Source organism: Actinia tenebrosa, unplaced genomic scaffold (assembly GCF_029948245.1).
Source record: "Actinia tenebrosa isolate PJP-AT-01 unplaced genomic scaffold, QUT_ActTen_1.0 PGA_scaffold10__47_contigs__length_13832649, whole genome shotgun sequence".
NCBI lineage: Eukaryota > Metazoa > Cnidaria > Anthozoa > Actiniaria > Actiniidae > Actinia > Actinia tenebrosa.
Window position 1 is genome coordinate 2,286,489 of NW_028292570.1, and position 25,119 is coordinate 2,311,607.

Sequence of the window (25,119 nt, forward strand, 5' to 3'; positions counted from 1 at the left end):
GTTGCTGTTTCGGCCTTATATAATGATATGCATACTTTATGTTTATTATCAGTCGATCTTGTAAGCCGTAAAAATGTAACCGTATGTTTCTCTACCACAAAGCTTTCGTTTTCTTTCTTCCTTTTTATTCCAAAAGGGATTCTTTTCTATATAATTTGTTTCAGTTTATCTTATCAGGTATCTTAAGTGTGTACATAATTTTTTTCTCTGAAGTAATGTAATTTCCTGGTATAGCTTGTCAGGTCAAAAGGTCACTATTGTTGTGAAAGTACTATGTACATAAAAAGCTCTCAAAAGTTCCCATTTAAAGTGCCCGAGATTTGGATTTCGGTAATAAACTCTTGAAACGATTGTTTATCCACAGCATATAATATCATGAGGCTAATCGATGTACCAGTTGACTTTTAATGCTTTCGAAAATGGTCAATATTTGACTTTGTCAAAACTGAATAAATTAGGCCCTTCTTCAAAAATCAAAAAAAAAATTTCGTTGCATGCCAATTTTAAATAATCAAGCGAAGAAGGTTAGGCGAGCTTCAAATCACCTGTAGAAAACAAAATGTTAAAAATTTTGAAGAAATTTGGGGCAAGGTACATCGTTAAAACTCGGCCTTATTCGCCTCTCAAAATCGCCGTTTTAGGCGTGAATTACAAAACATTTAAAACATCGCTATTTAAAAAGCGGAATATCCTAAAAGTATTTTTCTGGTAATAAGAACCACAAAGGCTTTCTTCTGGAATATTTTAGGAATTTTCGAATTTTTTCGATTTTCCCGCGGTAGTTGACATTTATGGACATCCGCTCTTAAATCTCATGATTCCAGTTACCTGGTACCTTTAAATAGACATTTATTTTATTTTTCCATCGGGTACAACTAAGATAATTGTCATTTATCCAAATGGTAGTCAAACACTATTTTCTCTGGGGACTTCTCTTCGAAAAACCCTAATCTTCACATAACTCCCATTCTTGCATGAAATTTCTATCCCTTGGGATTGCATTATATCATCGCAATTAGAGTTTAGATATAAATTCAGAAATCTGACCATAAATCTCTCTTGGTCTAAGCCATGACGGTTTACTCCTTAGCTCTCGAAGCCCCACCCACCTCCTCGCAGCGGTGACAACAACTATACTTTGCGGAGCTCTCGCTCCTTCTGCCTCGCGCTGATCCTCCCCATATCTTTCCTATACCATGAGGCTTTGTAGTTGAGAGCCCCCAGTGAAAATATATTAAACTATATAATAATATCTACAATTGCATTGAGGAACAGCACAGGAACAGCACCTTTCTTACAGGAATGATATCCCCCCCCCCAGAGATTAGCATCCATTAATGAATATGCAATGATAAATTTAGGTGAATTTTACAAACACCAAGGATTTTACTCAACAATAATGCTCCTTTACCAAGCAATAATATGTCTGCAAAGCATTTATTTCCGTTTCTACAAGAGAAAATGCTATTGCTTTTGGGCTCCCTGAGGTACATACACTGTGTTGCACTCCCAAATATATTTTGTTAAAAGATTTCACATCAGATCTATTGTAGGATCATATTATTTCCTTTTGAAACTTTTTTTAAGATGGCCAAAACTTGGTTGTCATTTCCTTGATGTTTATCTTTTTGCTTTCTTGTAACATTAAAAGATTGTTTATGATTCATGTCACACAAACAGAGATTGGGAATAAAAACTGTCAAAAGTAGATTAAATTATCACATCCTACAGGCTTAATTTCTCTTTATTCTGGAATGGAATGAAGTCAAGATTTCGAACTTCATTTGGTCTTTTTGTGGTGTTTCTTAGATTTCTTCTGTTTCTTAGCTGATTTTGTCTCTTCTTCGGGCTATAATGAAATAAAATAAACCATAATTAATTAGATAGGGATTATAAAAAAGAAAATAGAAAGAGTAGAAGGAAAACAAAGAGAGAGAGGGAGGGAGAGAGAAAGAAAGAAAGAAAAAAGAATGAATGAATGAATGAATGAAAGAATGAAAGAAAGAAAGAAAGAAAGAAAAAGAAAGGAAGGAAGGAAGGAAGAAAGAAAAAGAAAGGAAGGAAGGAAGGAAGGAAGAAAGAAAGGAAGGAAGGAAGGAAGAAAGAAAGAAAGCAAGGAAGCAAGGAAGCAAGGAAGGAAGGAAGCAAGGAAGAAAGAAAGAAAGAAAGAAAGGAAGGAAGAAAAGATGAAAAAAGAGAAGGAAAATTGGATGGATGGAAGAAATAGGAGATAAATGGAAGATGAATGTAGGACGGATGGAAGCAAGCAAGCAAGGGAGGGATGGAGGAATGGAGGATGGGTGGAAGGTGGATGGAGGAAGAGAGGGAGGAAGCAAAGAAAGATATTTACTTAATCATTGGATTAAAATTATTAAACTTGTAAATCAAAACGTCAACAGAGATGGTGGACTACCTTGGTCTTTCTCTTGCTGCTTGGAATGCTAACAATTGTATGCTGTTTCTCTTTCCCTCCAAGAGCAGTACTCCATTCTTCATCCTTCCCAGAAATAGCATACCTGGGGAAAAAATGGACCACTTCAGACACTTCAAATTGGTCTAACTCAAGAGATCTGGTTTGTAAGTCACTTACTCTGACAAATCAAGCTCTTTGATTCGTTCAAGCTCCTTCTTTTGCTTGGCCTCCATTTCTATAGCCGCTTCATCCTTTATAAAATGAAACATTCACTCTTAATAATACGCATGAAACAGCTGTAGTGTGTTATAAAATAACTGTTATTAATCTTGCATTCTGATTGGTTGGGAGCGCATGCTTTATGAGAGCACACAGCACGCACAAGCCCTTTGCATTTTATAAAAGAAATAAAAAATTTGCTCGCTGTGCTTTGCTGTGTGGAGTTATAAAGCACTTGGGGATTGCAACAAAACTTGAGGAGTGTCGGGAAGCACTCCGCTACGTGTCATGCTTCTCCTACTAACACTTCTCTCGTGTTCTGCCAATCCCGCATGCTTTATAACTCCACACACCACGTGCGTGTGTTTCCTATTTCTTCATTGGTAGCTTTGCTATAGTTTTCACAATAGTGGTGTCATAATCCTCTCTCCAACTCCCCCTTCCATGCAAGCCTCCAATTTAAACGTCTTTAGGGTGTTCATGTCGTCAAGCAATGTTTCTCTAGTGTGGGTGAGAAACGTTAATTGTGTGACAAAAAAAGTCTGCATAGGAGGCTACCACCTCCCCCCCCCCCCCCCCCCCAAACTAACTAAAATTTCTCCATTTCAGAACTCCACTTATTAACTCATCCTCAGCTGAATAGAACTACTAAGTGTATCAAGAAGCACTGCCTCTGTAAGTTTCTTACCAAGTCTTGGTTGAGGGTCTTGGCCAGAGGTTCCATATTCACTTCCTTTTGTTTTACGATTTCATTTTCAATTGCAGATTCAAGAACAGTATTATAACACTGAAAAAAAGTAAATTTCATTTGTTTTCACTTCATATATATGTTATTCTTTTAATTTCAAATGACTTCCAAATTTATTCCCATTTCCATTTGCATGGCTTCCCAATTCATTTACATTTAATTGTCTTCCCAATTTATTCCTATTTACTTTTGAATGGCTTTCCAACTCATTCCCATTTAGGTCCAAATGGCTTCCCAACTCATTCCCATTTACTTTCAAATGTCTTCCCAATTTATTCCTTTTTTTTTTTTTTTCTTCGAATGAATTCCAAATTTATTCCCATTCCCATTTGCATGGCTTCCCATCTCATTCCCATTTACATTTAAATGGCTTCCCAGTCTTTTTCCATTTCCATGTGAATGGCTACCCAACTCATTCCCATTTACATTTAAATGGCTTCCCAGTCTTTTTCCATTTCCATGTGAATGGCTACCCAACTCATTCCCATTTACATTTAAATGGCTTCCCAATCTTTTTCCATTTCCATGTGAATGGCTACCCAACTCATTCCCATTTACATTTAAATGGCTTCCCAGTCTTTTTCCATTTCCATGTGAATGGCTACCCAACTCATTCCCATTTACATTTAAATGGCTTCCCAGTCTTTTTCCATTTCCATGTGAATGGCTACCCAACTCATTCCCATTTACATTTAAATGGCTTCCCAATCTTTTTCCATTTCCATTTGCATGGCTTTTCCCAATGCATTTACATTTAAATGTCTTCCCAATTCATTCCCATTTACATCTGAATGGCTTTCCAACTCATTCCCATTTACTTTCGAATGTCTTCCCAATTCATTCCCATTTATGTCTGAATTGGCTTCCCAACTCGTTTCCATTTGCTTTTAAATGTCTTCCCAACTCATTCCCATTTACTTTTGAATGGCTTCCCAATTATTCATCCTACTGACTGTTTCACTTTCCAGATGAGATTGAGTGTGAAATTCTAAGTGAAGGTTTCCTGCAAAAGTGCTTAATTCGATTGGCTACCTGGACAAGTTTTCTGGCAATTCTGTTGAAAAGGCCAAGAAGTTGACTAGCTGGAAGGTCAAGTTCTTTCTAAAATACAAATATATTGAAACACAATTTAAGATTTAAAAAAACACTCAAAATCTTTGATTTCATTTGACACATCGAAAATATAAATGGGGAGCTTTCTATTTAAATATTATTTATATTATGACTGTAAGATTTGTTGCTCTTTTCCTATTATTAACGCAAAAAAAGGCATATTTCTTGACAATAATTGTAAATAGCTTCCAGTTCGCAAGTCATTACTTTCTTGCCTTGAATTTTCTATTCAGAATAAAGAGCCCAAACAAGGTACAGAATTGTGGTGCCCTGACCATGACAGAGATTTTCAATTGGACAAGTCAGGAGTCAAACCTATGGGGACTGGTACAGTTACAATGGCTACTGCATACAAACTGTTGTACCCATTGTACAACCTGTATATCTTGTTTTTAACTTTTTCTTTGCGTAAGAAATGAATTTATTTTTTGAAGGTTGATGTACATTCACCCTACTTGTGCCTCTCTTCTTTAAGCCACTGTTTTGATTTCGCCTTAACTAAACCTTTAAAACTGGAATGTACTGCATTCTTAAACCATTTGGAGATGTGCATTTATTGACTTACCTCAAGATCTTCAAAAGACTTGTGTTGCAAGCCAATGCCGAGAAGAATTGCCTGGGGGTGAAACAAATGATATATTCTAGAGTACAATTTCTGTATTTCCTTCAGACTTAAAAGTTTAGATTGAAGTCTGCAAATTATGATTATTAGCAATACTAATGTTATACTAACCGATTGTACAGCAGAAAGAGAAAAGTCTAATTTATCCAGGAAAAAGAGTCTGGCATCTGAATAGTAAAAAAATATGCAGAAAATTAGTCATAAACTGTTTCTCCACAAATCCAATATCTTTCAAGATTATCATGCATCACTACACTATGTTTTAGTACTCTATCCTCATCTAGTAAGAGCTTCCCCCTCTGGCTTGTCGTCATATATTTTACTATGATATATGCAAGGGGTGATTGCTCAGATCTATTGGAATTTAGATGTTTATTTTTTTTGGAGGAGGAAAACCAAAGGATCAGGAGAAAAATCCTCAAATCCCAGGAGAGAAGCAACAAGCAGAGTCCTCTACTCACATGATGGCTGGGGCCCTAACCAGGGGGGAGCCTAGGGTGCACGTGAACCCCCCCCCCCCCCCCCATAAAAGCTTAACGTCTGCTCATCTATCTCCTTTTGCTTTAAAATTGCATGTAAAATTGTATTAATATTTTTTGATTAAATGAAGACCACTTTCCATCTGCATATTGAAGCATTGTTAAGAATCACTCACCCATTATTTCTTTTTTTGGTTCTACTTTTTTATTTTTGGTTCTGCTAATTTTTTTTTTTTTTTCTTTTCTTTTTTTTCTTTCTTTTTTTGGTTCTGCAAATCATTGCCTGTGCACCTCCCCTGCAAGATCCCTGGTTACGCCCTGATGGCTGGTGTAGAGATCGAACCCATGACCACAGAAGCGAAAGGCAGCCAATTATTAGCAGTACACACTACCCATGTGAAGAAATCTTAACTACTCTATGTACAGAAATAGCTACTTACTAGCAGGCATAAGATCGGTCACCAAGTGATGGTCAACCATGTTCTTGGAGTAAAGATCCAAGCGTTTGATGTCATACTTTGTTAAAGAATGCTCCAGCTCAGATTTGGAGATCACTAATAAGTAGAGTACAGGGAACACATCAAACATTCATTACGCATTCATGTTTTATCGAGTAATAGCTCCTCTACCCATGATACTTGTTCAGATAAACTATTATCATTATTATTAATAATCCAAAAATAAACTGCATTTATAACGTAATGCCCTTTTAGCTCAAAAAAGAATGCTGAAGGAGAATTGTGGAATCAAAGGTGCATATTATATTTTTGTTTGTCTGTTTGCTTGATTATTTGTTTGTTTTTGCTTTGTTGAGGGTTTATTTATTATTGATTCATCTATCTGTTTGCTTGTTTGCATGCTGGATTGCTTTTTTCCGTTACTTTGTTTGTTTTGTTTCGTTGCTGGTTTTTTATCTGTTTATGTTATGTTTAGTCTGCATGTTCATTCTTTATCTTTATTTGTTTGATTGTTGTTTGTTCTTTTAGAATGGGGAGTTATTTTTTACCTTTTTTGTTAGCTTTCATTGATTTATGTTGTAAAATACTGAGAGCCAGCGATGAGTCAAACACATGAAACTGGTAGGACAAAAGAGATAGAAAACGGCGACGAAAATCTGGAGAATATAAAAACTTTTAGTATTAATAAATGAAAAGAAGATCTAGAGATAACAATGACAACTAAGATCATGATGATGATGATGATGATGATGGTGATGGTGATGATTATGGTGATGATAGTGGTAATGGTGATAATGGAGGTGATGATGATGATGGTGATGGTGATGGTGGTTATGATAATGGTAATGATATGGTGGTGAAGATGATGACATTGTTAATGATGGTTTTGATGATGATAATGCTGATAATGCTCATAGCAGACATGATAATGATGGATGATAACCATAAGGATGACCATGGTAATAGACATAGCTCATATTATCATACTGTTAACTGACCAGTCCAGTAGGCACGCAACCAGTCTTCACTAGAATCTACTTCACTCTCATTGAGCATGCGCAGCATAATACAAGAATGCTCCCCTGTCAGATCATTCTGGGGGGAAAATGAAAGCAAAGGTCAAAACGACAATTTGGCACTTTAGCACCTCAATCATCAAACCTTCAGTATTCAATTCACTCAACTGACTTTCTGCACACACTTTCATTGAACTTCCAGCATGAAAACCCCACACATTCTTGCTCATTCCTTGAGCCACTGGCGCATGTTGAACCTCCAGCACTCACTCATTACTTAGGTCAAAAAGTGGGGCCTTAAAAATATAGAAAAAGTACTCACAGGTGTCTGCCTCAAATACACTGGAACAAAGCCACTCCTCTTCCAAAACCTAGAAAACCAATTAACAACTGATAGAGTCAATACAAAAAATAGGGAACAGAAATAAACAATTTTCAATCCTGAACAACAACCTTAGTTAGACATTTGATGAGAATTTGCTATATACTCTTTCATTATTTTTGTTATATTTTTTATTATTGCTGACATTGTCATGGTCATCCTAGACATCATTATTATTATTCTCCATTTTACCTGAGTAAGTTAGAGGTTAAGCCATACGATACTCCAACGTAATCTAGTCTTTCTGCTGTTCGCTCGCTTAATTTTAAGAGCAATGGTGGAAGATTTTCTCGTGGACTGATTGACTCTTTCATTAGGCCAACATCCTGTGTAAAATACAGAACAGTAAATTGATCATCCGTATTGTGTCTACGTAGAACAGGGATTAGATGAGGACAAGGACAAGAAGGAAGAGAAGGGTTACTCATTTACCTCATCGTCCTTCACAGCTATTTCTTTGGTATTATCATGACCATTTTCTGACAGGTTTGGGATCTTTCCTTCATAATAATGAATAAGTTGTTGTAATGCACGTTTTCCATAACCCATCTACAAAGAAACAGAAAAAAACTCATCAATAATCAGTTGTTGCTGTTGTTGTTGCTGTTGTTGCTGCTGTTGTTGCTGCTGCTGTTGTTGCTGCTGTTACTGTTAATGCTGCTGCTGTTGCTGCTGCTGCTGCTGTTGCTGCTGTTGTTGCTGCTACTGTTGTTGCTGCTGCTGTTGTTGTTGCAGCGGTACCGTTGCAACTGTTGTTGCTGCTGTTGTTGCTACTTATGGCACTGTTCTACTGTTATTGCTACAGTTCAATATACAGTTACAAAACTTACCCCTTGGAAGTCAGGATGTGTTGCTATCCGTACAACTCGTCCACCGGACAAGCTGGCAAACTCATGGTCATTAAACTACAAGAAACAGAGAAAACACAATCATAATAAGATGAAACAATCAGCATATGCCTCACAATAATTCGTTCAACAACCTCTTTATTTGCAATTTGTTATAGAGGTAGTGGCACTCGCCTCTCAGTTCTGGACTCAGCATCACACATGAGTAGAGTTTGAGTCCCTTTACTTCAGGGTTTTTCCCATAATGAGTCATGTTTTCCAGAAAGTAGGAACCAGAGACTAACCTACCTGTTGTGAGACTGTCCAGGGAATGAGGTCACCTGAAGCTCTTTTGCCACGAGATAAGCTGTTCATGATGGTCGACTTGGATATTTCTCCTTCAAGCGCAACCTACATTCAAAGTGTTTCACTCAGTATTAAGTTGGCTGATCAAAGTGTGATAATGATGATAGTGTATGATACTGATGCTGGTGATGGTGGTAATGATGATGATTACAATTATGACGATACATGTTGATAGTGATAACAATGATGACAATGATGGTATTAGTGATAATGATGATAGTGTTGATGATTCCAATGATAATGAGACATTAAGTTAATGCAATGGTAGTGATACATGATGATGATGATGATGATGATGACTGGCAATGGCATGATGATGATGATGATACATGATGATGATGATACATAATGATGATCAAAGTCATACACACCTGTAGTACACAGTAAACTTCAGGCAGTGTTTTAGTTGAAGGATCAACAGGACCAAGAAGACAGAAGATGTGATGAGCAGGTGCATCGGACAACAGCTGAAGATCATTTGGTGTATTCTACAAAATGAGAATTAACACTAAATCAATGTAAACAATGCAAAAGCAAAAAAAAAATTTTAATGACAAAATTGACCTCATCATCTAATCAGAATACAACAGCCAAGTAACGAGAACAATATGTCAAGCAATATAAACAGATTTAGCAAAGAGGGAAGAACGTGCAGTTATCTTGAATTGTCTTAAGTCCTTTAAAAATGACATTCTGAGGCACCAGTCTTGGAGACAAGAGACATGTGGGGGAAAATGTGCAAGCTTGCATTAAAATTAATGGAGCCATGTCTTTTCTCGATCTGCTCAGTACTTTGCATGGTTTTGTGGTTCTTCCTTCAATTAGTCTATCAAAGAATGACGAACCTTGTAGTGTGATGCAACATACAAAGCCATCAGTCGCTGTAGGAACACCTCAGATGCTCTATGGTACGAGAAGAGTGTGTCTCTATTGACATAGTATCTGAATCTTGTCAAGGACAATTCAGAGACTAAAATAACATTTCAGTGAAAAAGAAATATGCAGTGGCTATTTTTTTGGTAGTTGAGGTAACAAGTTGCTGTAGCGGCCTTTGTTCAAGTGGATTCATGAGGATCTATGAGAATGGTTGGACTAAGGGTGGGTGGGTATAAAGTGAATAGATGGATGGCAGAAAGGAGAAGTGGGATGAATGGGATGGATGGATGGAAGCATGAATAGGATGGATGGAAGCATGAATGGGATGGATGGATGGATGGATGGATGGATGGATGGATGGATGGATGGATGGATGGATGGATGGATGGATGGATGGATGGATGGAAATGGACTTGAACGAGACTCCTTTTTTCAAACAAAGGATACAGCTCACAGCTATCAGGCACAGGGCACCCGGCACTAATACATGGTGCAAGAGTAGCGTCCAAACACAACAGGCTATTCAACCACTTTTCTACTTCATCGCCAGCAGCATATCGAATAGATTCATTCAAGGCCACTTCATGCAAAACCCTTCCCATGGGGGTGGTGGTGGAGTCTGATTTGGTTGCTGTTATTCCTTGCTGGACACTTTGTTGACGAAGTTGGTTTATCAGTTTAAGGGACAATGATCTACCTGTTCCTTCGTATCTGTATGAAGAAAACAAAATATGAAAGGAAATAAAGTAAGTAGTTGCCTGGGTCACAGATTGAACCCTGAAACAACCTCTGAGCTGATCTGAGTCAGGGCATGGCTAACTCACAGATCGAACCCTGAAACAATCTCTGGGCTGATCTAAGTCAGGGCATGGCTAACTCACAGATCGAACCCTGAAACAACCTCAGGGTTAATCAAAGTCAGAGCATGATAAAGCTGTATTGAAGTATGAATTCCTTACCCATTAATTGTAGATGACATGAACACCAGATATGGGCCAAGGAGGCTCTTTACTAGAGGTAAAGGTATAGCTGCTGCTTCATCAATACAAACAAGCTCAGCTTGGCCAAGCTTCTGTGCATCTGAGGGATGGATATACTGTAAAGATAACATATAGTACATGATTAATTATATTTGTAGAATGAGAACTTTCAGCTGCAAATCATCTTGTTATTCATCCACTTAACTGAACGGGAATTTGGAAATGCATCAGGAGAAAAGCTTGAAGAAAGCGCCATTGATTACAAGATTTTTTAAGAATTCACAACATACCTGTATTGTCTGTCGGTGTTCTCTGAAGATATTCACACGAACAACGGCTTTATTGAATTCAGGGTTGGTGGACTGTACAAGCTCGTAATCTATGTGTTCCTACAAAAAATATATATGAAACTAATAAGTGAATATCCTTTAATAAGGAATTATTTCTGTAGACAAAGATCATTTACCTGGTAATCCAAGGCATCAAATCCTTTAAACACAAACTCAAATAACGTGTGCAAGTTCTCAGGGCTTGGTGAGGTTACGAATAAGTTAGAATACCTGACAACAAAATATAGTAAAATTAGTTCAAAATCAACAAAAAAGAGAAAATTAAGTCATATCCAGTGGATTACTAGTTGGTAGTAAAGTATGTCTAAGACAGGGAAATATATCAAATGTAGGTGAATTCCTAGGTAGTAAATCCTGGACCAAAGTATAAATGATGTATGTCGACTCATAAAATATATGCATATAGTCCTAAAGGACACTATTTTTGTTCATCTATGATGTATTAGCCCATATTTTGGGTCGGAACGAGTGAATTATCAAGTATTTCTCACCCAAATGCAATGGCAGAAGCTAATGCTAGTCCCAGAGCAGCTGATTTTCCTCTGCCACGAGCAGCAGTAAGAGAGACGGTTGTTCTCAGTGTTTTCTCAGAGATGGCTTCAATAAATTTTAATAAAGCTTTTGCCTGTAAAGACATAACAATTTTTGATTAGGGACAGGACCACCATTAACGTGGTCATCCATGCCACATGACAGGTCTAACCATTCCCTGATGTAATAACAAAGGCAGCACCTTCTCCTCAGTTATTTTGAGACCCTGAGTGTTGGTGTGGCTGAGCCTTGAACCATAACCTCCCGCACAACAGACTGATGCTCTTACTAACTGATTCAATCTTTTGATGTGCATATTTTTAAGAAGGTTTTCCCTTTTTCTGCTGCAGACAAGTATATTTTACAATTATAATTTTATATAAATTGCACAGATTTTTTCGACTCTCCCTTTGAGTGGACATAAAATATAATGATTCTCTTCCAGTTCCTGAGATCCTAAATGTGAGAGGCAAGTCTACTATACTGCACTATACCCCCCCTTGCTTGCCTATTACAAGCTTACTTGCCTATTACAAGCTTACTTGGTCAAGAGTCTTGCAGCAGTTGACAAGTGTCCCAACAGGCTGTGTGTCCTGAAGAGACTCCTTCAAGTGTTTCAGTTCAATATCGTTTGGGGACATGGATTCTTCCTGGAAAAAAGGCAAATTAAGACTAAGATACAAATGTTGAATGTTGAATGTGTACACCACCCTTTGGAGGGAATTGGAAATTCTGGGGGGATGGGGGGGGGGGGGGGTCAGAAAAAGAGTCACAAAATTACAGAGTTCATATGTAAGGCAAATTAAGACTAAGATACAAATGTTAAATGTGTACCCCACCTTTGGAGGGGATTGGAAATTCTGGGGGGGTGAGGGTGGTCAGAAAAACAACAAAATTACAGAGTTTGTATGGAAGAAAATTGGAATTTACTTGGGATAAGAGGCTCCTTTTACAAATTCCCTCCGTGGAATCATAAAATAATTATGAGTTATAAAAAATTGTAACTCATAATTAACTCAGATAAAAATAAAAAAACATTGCCTATTGTCATAATTACGCGATCAACTCAGGCTGCCCAAGGCCTCTGAGTTCTTGGCTTCCATCAACAAAAAAATTACCATGTACTAACTCAGACTTTTAGAAATATGATTGATGGGAGCAAAAAACAGAGGACTCGAGTTGTGTGGGTCACATAATTATGGAAATGTGTGCATTATACTGTGTCCATTCATTGTTACCTTTGTTTTTGGTGGTATTGCAGTAATACTGAGCATATGTGATGATAAAGGCAGGATATTCAACTGATCGTCAATCACAAGACACTCTTTACAGGAGGTCAGTGAAAGTATAAATCTGTAACACAATAGAGAACAGCAAGTTTAGTCATCTACTGTAAGCTTGCAATTTAATGAAGATTGTTTTGGTTCTAAAATAAAACATTGAATGGGGTTTAGCAGAAGCACTTTCACAGAGTGTCTGTGAGAAGCTCTCCACTGAATTTGAATGAAGTTAATTGTAGATGGAGGTATGAAAACCAGAGATGAAAGCATTGCAAGATGCTGGACCTTATTCATTTTATTGCAATGTTTCCCCATTTCAAACCCTGTATCATTCTTAGTATTATTTCAAGAGAATTATTTCTTTAACGGTTGTGCCTAAGAAGACCATGAATATGGAAGCAACTTAAAACAAAGAATCTTATTCCCTAGAGAATAACTAATGTTGTATGGTCTTAAATACGAAAACCAAGATGGATAATGTATGTCTATAAGTAGTATACATACATAATATTAAAACACAATGAAAATGAATTTCACAAACCTTTCATTGAATCTGCCTACTATATCTTGATGAGCTTCAGTTCTGTATCGACTGTGAACATCCTACAATAACAACAGTTTATCATCATTTCTTGTCACATCATATCTGGTAGTTTAGCTTAGCATCCAGCTATGTACTTACCATGGACATGGTGTACAATTGCCTTAAAGATGACACAGTTCTTAGCAAAATCACCACGATTCCTCCTCCTTCTACTGTTTCAATGGTACGAGCCAGAAGGTTGGGTGTGAGTGCCTCAAAATCCTTGTGAATTTGAAAAAATAATATTTAGATATAATATTAAGGGGCTCTTCCATCTGGTTCATTCCACATGCACTACCACTTAATTTATGATTAGCACTGTGTTTGACTATTATTAGGTCTACCATATTTACTCGAATAAGTGCCCTGGCGCTTATTAAATTTTTCACATCTAAAACAGGGCGCTTATTCGGGGGGAGGCGCTTATTTGAGGGAGGCGCTTATTTGAGGGAGGCGCTTATTCAACGGGAGGAAATGCGTACACTATTGTCAAAGTATGCTTTTCTTTTAATATCAATTTTATACTACTACAACAGTACTGGTATTAGTATACTGTAATGAGAAGAAGTGCCCCCTTAAGGTGCATGGCACTTATTCAGGGGAGGCACTTATTCGAGTAAATGCAGTAATGTATTTCCCATTTCAGATCACATGTCATTCCCTAAAGTAGCATTTCTTTGTTTAACAGTTGTACAACTTGATTTCCTCTGGAAAACCAAATTTTCTTGACCGTATTCGATGGGGGAATAATGTTCAACAAGAAATTTCCAGCTAAAATACAGCTATCTAGTATTTTTCACACCCCCCTAGGGGTAGGGCTGTGTCCAACAACATGTCTTTGGATGGTCTTTACTCCACATTAAATTCTGCCTTCATGAGAAGACACATGAATATAGATACAACTCAAAGAAAGAATCTTATTTTCAAGAGTATGACACATGGTTTGAAATAGGAAAACATTACGCCCAAGGTAAAGAGGTTTACAACAAAATGTTGCAAGAACAAAATCAACTGTAATTTTTTACCTTGACACAAATTTTGCAAAAAGAACCCTACTTACTTGTAGCACACACATCCCGTAAGTGTTGCCGAGGATCTTGTGTGTTTCATTGTAGTAGCAGTAACGAATATTGGTTGCCGAGATGAACAGTTCAAAAGGGTCATCCTCTTTCACATTAAGTGTACCACTTTTGATTTTTTTCTGCAACTGTTTCATCCTTTTCTTACGATGGCTTGGGAATAAAATGTATTCGTAAACATATTCTGAGTTAAATTATATCAAAAAGCTTTATAGCATCTAGTATCATGCGATCCCTGTGTTTATTATCAACACAGGCAAACCAATAGAATGAAAAAGATCATTCATCATGGGAATCGTAATAAATGATACTTATTCATTTGTCTCACGATTGGAGATCATCTGTAGAAGGACATTTTTCTTTTTTCTTCTCATCTTCAATATTTTTCTCTTATTCTCTCTATTTCACTACACACACCCAACGCATAATTTATTACTACTATACTATGTCTTTTCCTTGCGTACATATTTACGGTGTTCAATTTACCCATAGAGAAAAAATATCAATCTGGGATCCTCACAAGTATCCTACATTTCATATTCCGGCTGTGTTACCAGCGTTGTCAGTCCTTGTGGTGTAGTGGTTAACACATCGGACTGGAATACTGAAGACGTGGGTTTGATTCCTGCCAAGGGCATTTGATATTTTTCTCTTATTCTCTCTTAAATAAGTAGTCTTCACTTACCTACTGAATCCTAGTTCTTTCTTATAGCACCAAAGCACTGATGGTCTGGCTCTGACAGCAGCTTTGGAAAGCATGTGGTGCAAGATCACAACCTGTAGCGGTATTATGAAGAATTAGGCCAAACAATAAAAATAAGTGTACATGTGTTTCCTGTTGCATGAGAAAAATGATTAGGGTCGGTAGGTCAGATTTTTTTTTTACTGAACAACAGTAGAAATTAGCTTACTGGGAACCCTGTGGTGCATTTGGGAATGAAAAAAATTATTAGGGTCGGCAAAAATCTGCAAGGAAATTAGGGTCGGTCGCGCAACAGGAAACACACTTTTTTTTTTGTTTGGCCTTCTGCTTGAATTTTGCTAAATAATAAAAACAATTCATGAATAGATTTTTTGCTTTTGATATGATATCGGGAGAGGCTTATCCCATTTTGATGATGCCATTTGTTTTACAACAAACACGTCAGGTGTGATCTCACAGACCAATCAGAATGTGTCTAAGAATGGATTGACATTGCAGCCAATCAAAGCCTAAGCCAATTTGCATACCATCTCTTAAAATCAGGGCCCAGTTGTATGAAGGATGGACAGTGCTTTCCGATGGATAAATCTTATCCAGTGGCTAAATCTATTGGATATTTATATTAGCATTGACTTATCCACTGGATACGAATTTATTCATTGAATAGGTTATCTGCAAACTCTTGAAGCACAGGAGAGAACCAACAAGCAGATGGGATAGCCATGTCCAAGGATCAAACCACCCTTGACCACAGCAGTGAGAATATAATATTAGCTCCACACAAAAACAGTGTGTCTAATAAACCCCTTGCATGTGACATCAAAGCAGCTCAATTTGGAGGACAAAACAAAAGAATTTCAATCTCCTGAGAATATTGAAAACTATTGTTATGTTCTTCAAATTGAGCTGCATTCTGACTTGCTGCAAGGGATCAATATTTTGGATCCATGATTGACATCTATCAATCAGTGACTCATTTATACAACTTGACAACTTTTGAACGCGGGATCCCTGTCTTAGAGACCTTCGTTCAAGATTCAAAACTATTTTCATGAAAGCGTACATTATAAAGCGAATATAATGCTAAGAAAACATTTTATAATATTTGGAATACGAAACAAATAGGAACATAGAAGAAAATAGAATACAAAAACTTATAGAAATGTAGTGTAAAGTTCAACTTTGCGAACGTAAAACTGTCCAACTTTTTTATTTTTTTCTAAGGAAATTTCATCTAAAGCTTACCTGGTCTTTTCCTTTATCTCCAACGACCACGAACAAGGATCTGTGCCTTGTTTGGACGCCATTCTCGATGAGAACCCTGATTCGGTTATCTACTTTCTTTAACACCATGTTGATTTCTTGATACACGTGCTGTATGACGCTGACCAACTATAAACCAGCATCGGCGGCTCGCTTTAGTACTTAGGTAAACTCGGTTTGATTTTTACCCAGCTATCCCAACTTACATCGCTGAAACGGCTGCTAGGTGTCTGAACAGATATAAAGGGGTTGGGAATAGAGAGAAAGAGAGAGAAAAGGCAGAGAGAGAGAGAGAGCTACTCAGAGCTACTAGAGAGAGAGTTCGGGAAACGAGGGAAGGCGATCTCTGTTTTGGCTTGCTGTGACTTTGATACGCAGTGCATCGATAAAATTCTAAGGCCTATCCGAAAATGGTGTCAAGTCTATAGTGTATGGATAATTGTGATAAGAATTTTTCAGCTTTGTCCAGGACTGGATTAGTCTGTATGTTGAGCTTTTTACAGTCATACAGAATCTACTTTTTTTTCTTTTTTCCTACTAGAAGTGGTAGGAATCGATAAAATGGCTTGCAAATGGTTTAAATTTGAAGCCAAAATACATACGTGGGAAGACTACATCCCGGGCGGAGAAGGGCCCCATAAAATACTATTAATGTATGTAATTTGGTCCGTGAGGAGGCTCTGATATGCAATCTACGCCCGGGATGTAGTCTTTTTCTCAAAACACCCAATTCGATCACGAGATAACCCTAAATCAGGTGAAGGGATACTCCTAAATCAGGTTAAACGGGTACTCCTAAATCAGGTAAGGGGATTCTAAATTAGGTAAAGGGGAAACTACTCAAATCAGGTAGATCAGGCATAAAGGATACCCCTAGTTAAGCTAGAAATTCGTCGATTTCAAGCAAGGATACCTTGAAAAATTGCGGATTAAACATGTCTGCGGGTTTTTAATTTTCGACAACTTCTCTACGTAAACTAAGACGGATTCAGTTTATTGGGTTAAACTAATTAAGAAAAAAAATTTTTTGTAGGCATAACTTTTATAGCTCACCCATCCAGGTACTAACTTCCCTCGACCGGACTTGACCCAGTGTCTTTGAAGCCCAACTTTTATCCACTGGACCACGGTTCCAGGTTAATCAGCATAACAATAGCCATGAAAACAATGCACCGAATAGACTAGACTTTTTGATATTATACTTTCAACCGATTCCGTGCGTGGCAGAGATGCAAGGGATTAGCCGATATGGTCTGGGGGCTGGCTGGTCTCTCCCCTGATGCTTCGGCTAGAACATTTTCTTGCGTAATTCGTACACCCAAGGGCAGAAGGATTTAATCGCCGTCAGGTCCGAAGTCCATACGCCGCCTCAGCTCTGCGGATGTCTCGGGGGTATGGCAAAGTTGAATCGATTATTTTTCTTTTTCTTTCTTCCTCCTTTTTTTTTTTTTTTTATTATTATTTTTTTTATTCTTTTTATTAATTTTTATTTTTTCCTTTTTTTCCCCCCCTCTCTTTAATGATTTAAAATCGGAACGGTTTACTGACAGGAGCTTATTTTAGTTTTGAGGGGGCGTTGATTCTCGGTATTTACTCACATTTTGATTGTGTTTTTTTTCCTAATCGTATATGCGTACTTGTATAAGAAATAGCACGACCTCGAGTACTATTTATTATCAATAGGTATGAGGGATTGTTTAAAGTGTATGTATAATTACACGACCACTGATGAAGGCGAGTACCATTAATAACGAAATGGAGGGATGGAGGGATGGAAGCAAGGAAGCAAGGAAGGAAGCAAGGAAGCAAGGAAGCAAGGACATGGAATGGGAATCGCGGATCCATTACTGAAAAAGACTTGCAGATAATCAAATTTGAATTGATCGTTTATTTCAGCCCAATACTCACATCAATGCCGCATGTTATTATCAGTCATAAGTATTTCAGACATCAGTCGTTATCTGATCACCAGCCTAGCCTCTCTTGTACAGCTGAATGCATTAAAGGCGGCACAAGACTATAAACTAACATCAGAGCTTATCGACTGCAATAGCGACAGTTTAAAATAAGCACGTCATCAACTGGTTCATAACCGACAACATTATCATCTTTGACACATAGTCTAATATTAACGACTCGACCTCGCACCTCGTCCCGTCTCTCCTCTCTCTTTCCCGCGCGACGTAGCATGAGACTTCAAAGAAGGCAGAAACGCGGCTGCTTCCTACTTCAGTCCTGCAGCGTGTGACGTCGACGACGTCACACGTGAATGTTACAGCAACACATGCATCATCATCGCATCCATGTCTTCGGGCTGTTAGAATCAAAAGCTCAGCTCGTCAGAGCGAAAGGAATTATTGGTGTTCCCCAGAGTTCGGCCTTGGGACCGTTGAAAACATATAATTTTTTATAAGCTAAATAGATTTTATCCTAGCATAAAAATTAACCCAACCCTTTTAATAAAGCACGGAGTTTACCCAATAATGGCAGATATTAGAGATTCACTCTATTGCCTTCAAACAATTGTTTCAAGTTGAAGCATTTGGGTCAGTAACAATAAATGTATAAAAACTGACCCAAATGTAACAATTGTTTGAAGGCAATAGAGTGTATTAGCCTCATGTCAAACGTCGAACTCCACATGAGCCGAACCGAATGACATCAAAGACGATCGACTTATAAGCCATTGTTTCAATAGTCACCTTCACAGTTCCCTGCGTCATCTTGAAAGGTAGCCATTCCTTATTAGGTTCGGCTCATTTGAAGTTCGACGTTTGACATGAGGCTAACACTCTGCTATTATTTTAATACTACTGCTATTAGCATTATATCATCATTAGTATTCTTCATAGAAGACGTCGTTGTCTTTCTTATTTTGTATCCATTCCAGCCTTCTTTTCACCACACATTTTGATATCAGGCTTTCAATGCCAGCGCTCAGCTCCAGAGGAGAGACAGAGGGAAGGAACCTCCTCACTACCTTGCCATTATGGTCGATCAAGAACTTGCTGAAATTCCAGGAAAGGTCGTCGCTTCTGATTGGTTCCCAGATGATGTCTTTGGCGCTTTTCATTATGACTCCACCGGGGAGGGGACAGTGTTCCTGGAACATGAGGTTGGTTGTTTGTTTAGTAGATGAAGGGGAAGACTAAGAAGGGAAGAATGGAGATAGATGAGGGTGCCAATGATCAAAAAATTTTTATTTAACTGACAAATAACCTAAAATTAGTAGTTATAACAGTTATAAATATTATGGCCAGCTAGCGCTTTTAAATCCTTACAGTTAACTGACATTTCGATCATTTAAAAAAATAGTGTCATACAGGATCGGAGGTATAGAACAACACTTATAGAAGGGCCATTATCAGATCTGATCTTGTAGACTTTACAGCTGTTTGAAACGACCGAACATCATACTGAAACAAAGTGTTTTTATAATAAAAGGAATAAACATTTTCTTTAAATCCATGAATACGCTGTCGTTGCCCGAGAACACGGCGTTGCTCAGAAGAGATGCCGTAAAAAAAATTTAGAGGGAAAATAATTAAACTACCAAAGCCCAGACAATTATTGATAAGCGAGAAATGGAAATATTATATTCATAATGAAAAAAGAGGAAAAAAAACAGTAAAGTGTTAGAAAATTTATCACTGACTTATTGATTTTTTTCCCTGAAAATGACGATGATCTTATCCCATGGCTTGTATCTTCAGATAATTTCTACAATTAAGATTTAAATCTTTACGTTTTCACCTAAGAAGTGCTATCGATAAAGAATTGCTATTGCTGGTTTTCACAGCCGCCCGATGTCGGATGATTCGTCATTCCATGGATGATGACGGTGAACGCCGAAAGCGAGGAACAAAATAATTGTAAAGTATTGTACGTATGGGCTGACTTGACTATCTGTACTGATTCGAATGTAAGGCTATTCAAAGTCCCAGGGTTAGTTCAGAACTTAGTTTTAAAATAAACGAAACAAGGTAAAACATCTTAGATATAAGAGCTGTAGTTTTCTACCTTGAAATAGGTGTACATTTGGTGTTGTTTCGCGCCATTCACGTCTCCTTTCTCCAGCAATGGGAAAGCTGGTTTGAAACCATTCCCTGGTCGTACATACTTCACACCGTTGAGAATTTCTTCCGGGCTTTCTCCTGGTTCTTGTTTGCCAAACTGGTTACACGGGAATCCCAGAACTGCAAAACCACATCCATCTTCTCTCTCTGCTCCATATTTTTTCATCAATGCATTCATTTGTGGATAATTTAACTTGGTGTAGCCTCAGTATGTCGCGACATTAACTACGAGTATAACTTTGTGTTTGTACTCGCTCCATTGCACGGGTTTTCCGTACAAATCTTTCAGTTGTATATCGTAGAGCGAGCTTTTGCTCTCTCTACAAGAAGAATTCGTATTCGCTGTAACAGTTGTGGCTAGAAAAAACGCCAAAAGAGACAACGAGAACGATGCTTCCATGTTGAAAGCTCGTTTATCCTCCTTACTTCAATGTTCTTTGAACACGAAGCGGATAAGCAGGATATTGCTTCCAGCTGGCGCGCGTCAAAAGATGACTGAACTTGCGCTTTGAATTTTTCGTCCAATTATATGACAATACAGGCGGAATTTGAATATCAAACAGCTTAGAAAGTCAGCTGATTGATCCACGAGAATCAAGTGTGAAAATCATGCACTATTTTTTCTAACTTCCAAAGTCCAGAGAATGTTTATAGTCTTACAAAGATCCCAAGTTTAACAATTTAATTTTCAAGGAATTCGTAAGTTCCTCCGATCTAATTTGAATTCTAAAAAGCCACAATTACTCATAATATTGTACAAAATTCTTTTGGTTCAAAAAGGAAACTCTTAGCTACCAGTTACTTGCACCATTCTAGCGCTGCTAATAAGGTTTAAGAAGGCTTAAAACAGAAAAATATTATAAATAAATTGTCGTAAATAAAGCCGAATTATGTTTTTTTGCTTCAATGGAAACATCTGCTTCTGTAAAATAGCTATTTACTTTAGAACCAAAACAAAGAGAAAATTAATCGTCCTAATTTTTTTTTCTTTTTTTTTTTTTGAATGTCCTTTTCTGTTCGCGAAAAAAAATCCTTAATATATTCAACAGAAGAACGCTCCGATTTTAATTTAAAAAGAAATTAAAACGCTTTAGAAAAATTTAATTCGAAACTTTCATTTCAGAAAATTATTTTGTACAGAATTTGTTAAAAGAAACTCAAAGATATTTGGAAGATTTTGGGTTTGTGCAAACATATCATGACTATTTTTCGACTGGGAATTGGTTCTTTTTGAGTGTTTACTTTCTAGCACGTGGCTATCAATTAGGTGTCTATGTTTTTATTGGACAATAAGTTTTGCCATAAAATATATTTTAAAGATTCAAATGAAATCGATAAGCAGACCCTGATAATTGTCAGCGACGATTCGTTCACGTACAGATGTTCCTGACGGGGTGGGGGTAGGGGGGAGGGATGAGGCATCTTTATTCCATTTCCAAGCCCCCCACATTGACGAAATCCCATAGTCCAAGCCTATGTTTGGTTCAAATCTTAAATCCCATTCCAATTTTTTATCATTAATTTGTTTGTAAATTTTATTCCCAGTGCGTGAAATCCCATTTTCTCCACCCCCACTCCGCCTCCCCAAAGGCAAATCCCAGCTGCCATTTTATTCCTTCATGAACGATTAGCCTCATATCATATGGCGTATCATACAAGGCCAAAATGGACTTGGTCAGTAACCACAAAAGTATTTCTTTCGCTTATTTTCAATTACGCTATTACACAAATAATTAAAAGAATAACTATATCTGAGTCTTATTTTCTAGTTCAGACTATTAATATTATTGCTATGAACAAGTCATAGTTTTGGCTCTACGTGCGCTTTTTTCGTGCGCTTAAATATATTTTGTGCGCTAATTTCCGTGCCTTAATTTGAAGCAAAAAATCAATGTAAAAATATACAAGCTCTACGAAGAAATTTGCTTACTCTTAAAATATGAAAAAATTGTGGATTCTACAAGATAATGTTAGAGTGAAGTCATTAAACTCGTGAAATAGATATTAGACTAATACACTTTAGTAGACCCTAATTCCATTGTTTTCTGGTGTCTATTTGACTGTTACACGTTGACTAATAATTTTTATTTCACGGGTTAAATGCCTTCACTCTACTGAATGAAAGTAAATAGTGCATAAATAAACATGTTTGTGATCGATTTGTACATACTTAATTGGTTTTGGATAGCTTGTAATTAACACCAGGATTTTAAGGTTTTGAGTTGTGAATCCAGTTAAGTTTCGTTTTTCTTGCACAGCTGAATGCATGAAGACTGCACAAGACTATAAACTTACATCAGAGCTTATCTACTGCAATAGCGACAGTTTACGATAAGCATGTCATCAACTGGATTGTTGAAAATTACCCGAAACTTGAGAATAAGTGAAGAATGAATATATTAGACATGTATAGTGATTGCGCATCATCATCATCCTCTTAAACACCATCATCATCATTAATCATAATCATCATTACCAACACCATCACCACCACCATCATTACGAACACCATCACCACCACCATCATCACCATCACCACCATCACCATCACCATCACCACCACCATCATCACCATCATCACCATCACCACCACCACCACCATCATCAGCATCAGCACCACCATCAGCATCAGCATCAGCATCAGCATCAGCATCAGCATCAGCATCAGCATCAGCATCAGCATCAGCATCAGCATCAGCATCAGCATCAGCATCAGCATCAGCATCAGCATCAGCATCAGCATCAGCATCAGCATCAGCATCAGCATCAGCATCAGCATCAGCATCAGCATCAGCATCAGCATCAGCATCAGCATCAGCATCAGCATCAGCATCAGCATCAGCATCAGCATCAGCATCAGCATCAGCATCAGCATCAGCATCAGCATCAGCATCAGCATCAGCATCAGCATCAGCATCAGCATCAGCATCAGCATCAGCATCAGCATCAGCATCAGCATCAGCATCAGCATCAGCATCAGCATCAGCATCAGCATCAGCATCAGCATCAGCATCAGCATCAGCATCAGCATCAGCATCAGCATCAGCATCAGCATCAGCATCAGCATCAGCATCAGCATCAGCATCAGCATACTACCACCACCACCGCCACCATCATCATCATCATCATTACCATCAACCAACAAGCTAGTATATTGACAATGAAAAAATGGGAATGAAAGAAAAGGAGATAAGAGGAAGAAAATAAAACAATCTTATAATTTCTACTTGTATAATGCTCTAATTATCATCTTAACTATCCTAGCTACGCATTACAATATACTTGGCTCAGCATAGTTCTCCTTGCCTTAGTATCTCTTTTCCATATACCCAACGTCCCTTTTCTTTTCCACGCTACACTTTGCTATCATCTCTTCGATGTCTTCTGTCAACTCAAGTGGTGTCAACGCGGGCAGGAATCTCTTAACGGCAAAACCCTTCTCGTCGATCAAGAACTTTTCGAAGTTCCAAGAAATGTCGTCATTTCGCACGGGTTCCCACGTGATACGTTTTAATCTTTCATGATGACTCCGCCAGGAAGAGGACAATATTTCTGAAAGAATTATATGTCATTTTTTAGAATTTAAGTGCCGCCCACAGTTTTTTCGTCTAACGACAGCTACGGACACACAGTGCAACATTGCGCGCAATATTGCAGGCAATGTTGCCGAAGAAGGATCGTTTTCTACTTTAATGCGTGCAACAAAATGCGTCATGTGACATGGCTTGCATTATAGATTGCTTGCAACATTGCGTACAATATGTATCTGTAGCTTGATAAGGAAAGCAGGTTGTGTAAGATGACAAGAAGATGGCTTCAGCGTTTTCTGGTAGCTAGTAAATCGAGTAAAAAGTGAGGTGCGCCACCTATCAACGCTATCATGATAGACTCGCCATGATATGCATGTAAGTAGAGTTGAGTGTCGAGTTTCTGGTTTTCTTGGATCTACTTTTATAGGGTTTCATTATGACCCAGGAGCCGCGTTCTATCGTACTTGACCATGTCAAATGAACAACGAAAAAAAGATTAAATTTAGATTAGATTGCTTACCTTTAAATGCGTGTAAATCGAGTTTTCCTTGGCTCCATTCACATCATGCTTCTCAAACAGTCGAAAGGCAGGTTCAAACCCATTCCCAGGTCGAACATACTTGATTCCGTTAATAATTTCTCGAGGATTCCGTCCTGGCTCATGGAAGTTGAACTGATTACAGGGGAACCCCAAAATGGCGAATCCACATCCATCGTCTTTAGGTTCACTGTATTTTTCCATTAATGCATTCAGTTGTGGATAATCTCTCGGTGTGAAGCGTCAGTATGTCGCTACGTTTATCACCAAGAGAACCTTCCCTCTATATTCGTCCCATTCCACGGTTTTTCTGAATAAATCTTTAAGTTAAAAGTTATAGAGTGGATTCTTACTTCTTTTACAAGTTAATTGCTTATTTGCAGTCGATAAGGACGCTTGAAAGACAAGGAAATACGAGAAGAATGGAGCAGCCTTCATCCTCAAGCTGGCGCCCTTTTCACAGTCTGGAAGTTCTAAATAAATGCTCGCTCAGTTTTTATGTTTTTTCCCCCATATAGTACCAAAAGATTATTAATCATGCATCAAGTTCACCATAAATATCTCAACTTATGAGTTTAAAGTGTTCTTGAAGCGTGCAAATGTGAACGCTTTACCGATTGTTATGCTAATGATTGCGGAAAATATCACACAGTTCAATATCAAAAACAATGAATTTTTTTTTTCGTT

The 25,119-nt window shown here is 37.7% G+C and overlaps 1 protein-coding gene and 2 pseudogenes across 3 annotated transcripts; all 3 read right to left on the reverse strand.

Moving 5' to 3' along the window:
* Nucleotides 1-1,352: 1,352 nt before the first annotated feature.
* Nucleotides 1,353-16,389, reverse strand: LOC116286977 (RNA cytidine acetyltransferase). Its single transcript, XM_031693577.2, has 29 exons — nucleotides 16,271-16,389; nucleotides 15,008-15,099; nucleotides 14,304-14,475; nucleotides 13,343-13,465; nucleotides 13,202-13,263; nucleotides 12,619-12,733; nucleotides 11,923-12,030; nucleotides 11,341-11,474; nucleotides 10,966-11,059; nucleotides 10,790-10,888; nucleotides 10,479-10,615; nucleotides 9,967-10,230; nucleotides 9,489-9,585; nucleotides 9,015-9,131; nucleotides 8,587-8,688; nucleotides 8,281-8,355; nucleotides 7,883-7,999; nucleotides 7,643-7,776; nucleotides 7,391-7,439; nucleotides 7,051-7,147; nucleotides 6,601-6,708; nucleotides 6,035-6,148; nucleotides 5,227-5,282; nucleotides 5,059-5,109; nucleotides 4,413-4,481; nucleotides 3,321-3,419; nucleotides 2,591-2,664; nucleotides 2,414-2,516; nucleotides 1,353-1,849 (listed from the first exon to the last, which is right to left on the reverse strand). The coding sequence occupies exons 1-29, from the start codon at nucleotides 16,376-16,378 to the stop codon at nucleotides 1,781-1,783; spliced, it is 3,039 nt and encodes a 1,012-aa protein (XP_031549437.2). The 5' UTR covers nucleotides 16,379-16,389; the 3' UTR covers nucleotides 1,353-1,780.
* A 1,767-nt stretch (nucleotides 16,390-18,156) lies between these two features.
* LOC116286976 (glutathione peroxidase-like) lies at nucleotides 18,157-20,870 on the reverse strand (annotated as a pseudogene). Its single transcript, XR_016119123.1, has 2 exons — nucleotides 20,309-20,870; nucleotides 18,157-19,391 (listed from the first exon to the last, which is right to left on the reverse strand). The product of XR_016119123.1 is annotated as a glutathione peroxidase-like (transcript).
* Nucleotides 20,871-23,420: 2,550 nt separating this feature from the next.
* On the reverse strand, nucleotides 23,421-24,870 carry LOC116286975 (glutathione peroxidase-like; annotated as a pseudogene). Its single transcript, XR_016119125.1, has 2 exons — nucleotides 24,415-24,870; nucleotides 23,421-23,916 (listed from the first exon to the last, which is right to left on the reverse strand). The product of XR_016119125.1 is annotated as a glutathione peroxidase-like (transcript).
* Between the last annotated feature and the right edge of the window lie 249 nt (nucleotides 24,871-25,119).

Coding starts and splice junctions, on each gene's coding strand:
- LOC116286977 (XM_031693577.2), bottom strand. CDS start 16,378: ATGGTGTTAAAGAAAGTAGATAACCGAATCAGGGTTCTCATCGAGAAT. Junction 11,475..11,922: donor GCTGCAAGACTCTTGACCAA/GTAAGCTTGTAA, acceptor ATGTCTTTACAG/GCAAAAGCTTTATTAAAATT. Junction 9,586..9,966: donor GTGCCTGATAGCTGTGAGCT/GTATCCTTTGTT, acceptor GACAAGATTCAG/ATACTATGTCAATAGAGACA.